The 3,236-nt window shown below is 31.7% G+C and overlaps 1 protein-coding gene across 1 annotated transcript; it reads right to left on the bottom strand.

The window, feature by feature from the left end:
• Window positions 1–451: 451 nt before the first annotated feature.
• Window positions 452–2,542, bottom strand: LOC143222989 (peptidyl-prolyl cis-trans isomerase-like 4). The gene has a single exon (XM_076450315.1). It carries the CDS (start codon window positions 2,072–2,074, stop codon window positions 839–841), a length of 1,236 nt encoding a protein of 411 aa, XP_076306430.1. The 5' UTR covers window positions 2,075–2,542; the 3' UTR covers window positions 452–838.
• Window positions 2,543–3,236: the final 694 nt, after the last annotated feature.

The raw sequence follows: 3,236 nt of genomic DNA, 5'->3' as shown, positions 1-3,236 counted from the left end.
TACTGTAAAAATGCAATCAAATGTAATTACATATGAAGATCATCATAAACCCAACTGAAATTTTTTAAAAAAACATAATAAAAACAAGATATTTTATAGCCAGAAATGTTTTTTGGTAAAAAGATAAACTGTGAAACTTGAGCTAACTAAAACTTATTAATCAGAAAAGAAAAAAGTGCTAAAATACAACCAACCACCATACAGAGAAAGAGACCACTAAAGACAAAAACAGGAAAAAATGAAAAAGTAGTGTCCCAATATAGAATTCATTCCTGAGCAAAAACCAATCCCAAAAATCATTTGTAACCCCTTCTATGAAATCAGTTTTATTTTTTACACAACCATCTTTATTAAATTCTAGTTTCTTTTAACCAGTTGTACGTTCTCTTGTTTCATAATAATAATAATAACTGAACACCTGATTTTGTGAACAAGTACTTCAAACGAAAGGCTAAAAACTGCTCTTTTTTATTTTTGCAATTTCCCTTCAGTTACATACAATATTTTGATGTTCTTATCCATTCTTAATAGATATAAAAAATTATTTAATAATTTGTTTAAGTTGAATATTCACCAATATTCTTTCAAATGCTTTTGCAAGTTTTTACATATTACTAACAATTTACAAATACAAGACATCATAAATATAAAAAAATTAAGTTTCTGGTTACAGTTATACATAATTGTAATTCCTGTACAATTTTAACTTAGTATTATAAAATGGTATATTTCAGTTCACTTTTAAATAATTAATAACTTTTATTTTTTTATTTAATTCCATTTTGTTTACATGTGTGTATAGTTTTCTTTAAACAAATATATCTGTAAATGGTTTTGACTACTGGTGCTTTGGTTTTTTACCACTTTTTGATTTTGAATCATATTTCTTGTGTTTTTTATAACTGACTTCTTTGTCACTACCATTTGAACTTTCAAGTCTTTTGTGTTTTCTTTTCTTTTTCTTTGAGTTTAACTTAGGACTAACATTAACACTTTCATCAAATATTAATTCATATGAAGCATCCTTTTGTACTGAAGATTTGTCTTTAAGTGAATATTTTGGCCTAATTTCTTTTCCTAAGTTATTTCTTCGCACTGATTCTTCCTTCAACTTTGCTACGGATTGACTGAAGTCTACATGTATACGTCGATCATCAATCAACACATTATCCATTTTGAAGTAAGCATTTTCACAATCTTTTTCATTTTCAAATTCAATAAAAGCATATTGCAATGATTCTCCTGTTATTCTGTCTTTAATAACTTCACAACTTTTTATTGGGCCAAACCGTGAAAAAATTATTTCCAAGTCTTCTGAAGATGTTACTGGATTTAATTTACATACAAAAAGCACATTTTCTGGAGGTTTCACATCAGCCTCTGGAATATCACCTACCATTTCCAGCACTATTGCTTGAGCTTTAGCAGTCTTATCTTTGATTTCTTCATCAATTTCTTCCACAGTCTTTCCTTTAGTATCATCAATTTCTTCATCTGCACCAATTCGCCCACTGTTGAGTTGTTCTTTGGTTGGTTCTGGAGAACGATCTGGTATTTCCAATCCACGAGGATCATCAAACGGGTCATCAAGAATAACTGTGTGTGTTATTAAAACGTCTTGATAAGGCCTATGTTCTTCGTCACAAATAACATCATTAATTTTCATCAGAATATCCATTCCTTCAGCGACTTCTCCAAACACAGTATGGACACCATCAAGGTATTCCAAGTTTTCACCTAATGTAAGGAAAAATTGAGAACCATGCATATTACTACCATTATTCACCATTGATAATGTTCCTAATTTGCGATGCTTAATTCTTGGCTTTGTTTCAGCGTCAAAGAACTTTGCTTGTTCGCCATACAGCCGGCAAAACACAGATTCTCCACCTCTACCAGTACCAGTTGGATCACCGGTCTGTGCAATGAAGTTGCGTTCAACTTTATGAAACAAATTGAAGTTGTAGTACTTACTCTTACAAAGTTTCAAAAAATTCATACATGATGTTGGTCTTTCACTAGTATAAAGATCAACTGTGATGTCACCAAGTGTTGTTTCAAGAATAACAGACATTTCTGTTCTAAAATTAAAATTTAGTCTACAGCACTAACCATAAAATTACAATGGTGCCAGCACTAAAATATATGTCCTAAATTTTTTCAAAATTCATACTTATTGGAGCATAAACTGCAAAACGACACGATCGTACAAATATCAGAAGACCTGACATCATGAAATAACGAAATATCTTTGATTTTAAGTAACTACAAGAAAGTTGTTCACTGAATTTGTAATAAGATGTCTTGATAAAAATTAAATAAATAACCTAAAATTTTGAACATAAAAAATAAAAATTATCGGTAGTTAATTTCTACTATTAACATAAGTATCAAATGAAAGGAATTTGTAATATAGTTGAGAAAATTTAGAAGATTCGATTACCCCCTTAACAAAAAATAATAATATTTTGCGTAAGTTAACCATAAATGTACTGACTATTTCCCTCGGTAGACTCAGCAGATAGCCCGATGTAGCGCTACTATAAGGAAACACACATACACAGCTTCTCATATTTTTTCATATTAATTATTAGAAACAATGACACCTGTAAGTCTATAGGTAAATATTTTAATAAGTCACTACGTTGACTTCCTTTTTCATTCAGAGTTTTGCGAAAAGCTACACAATCTATTTATGAGAATAGCATACTCTAGGAGTTAGCATGACGGACTGGCGATTAAGGAGTCTGAGCTTTTAAAACACTTTGAATTATGGGTGACTCATAAAAGCGACAGTTGATCCCGTTATTCTGTTCAAAGAGCCGGCCACATCTCTTGAAGACCGGCATGGCCCAGTGATTAGGGCACATGATTCGCACTCTGTTGCTATGGGATTGATTTTTTGTTTTGTTTTTGAATTTTGCGTAAAGCTACACGAGAGCTATCTGCGCTAGCCGTACCTAATTTAGCAGTGTAAGACTAGAGGGAAGGCGGCTAGTGATCACCATCCACCACAAACTCTTAGGCTTCTTTTTTACCAACAAATATTAGAATTGACCATCACATTATATTGCCCCCATGGCAAATATCTTAACCATATGGCCATTGCCGGGCCATTAGGTATGATTAGTATAGATATATCTTGAGTAGTTTTGCGCAAAAACTCAAACAAATCCCTTGTCGCGAGGGATGCTTCTGATTATCTAATGTATTGTGATATACACATCCATAAAAAA

Source organism: Tachypleus tridentatus, chromosome 8 (assembly GCF_004210375.1).
Source record: "Tachypleus tridentatus isolate NWPU-2018 chromosome 8, ASM421037v1, whole genome shotgun sequence".
Classification (NCBI taxonomy): domain Eukaryota; kingdom Metazoa; phylum Arthropoda; class Merostomata; order Xiphosura; family Limulidae; genus Tachypleus; species Tachypleus tridentatus.
This window is presented reverse-complemented; position numbering and strand designations above follow the sequence as displayed.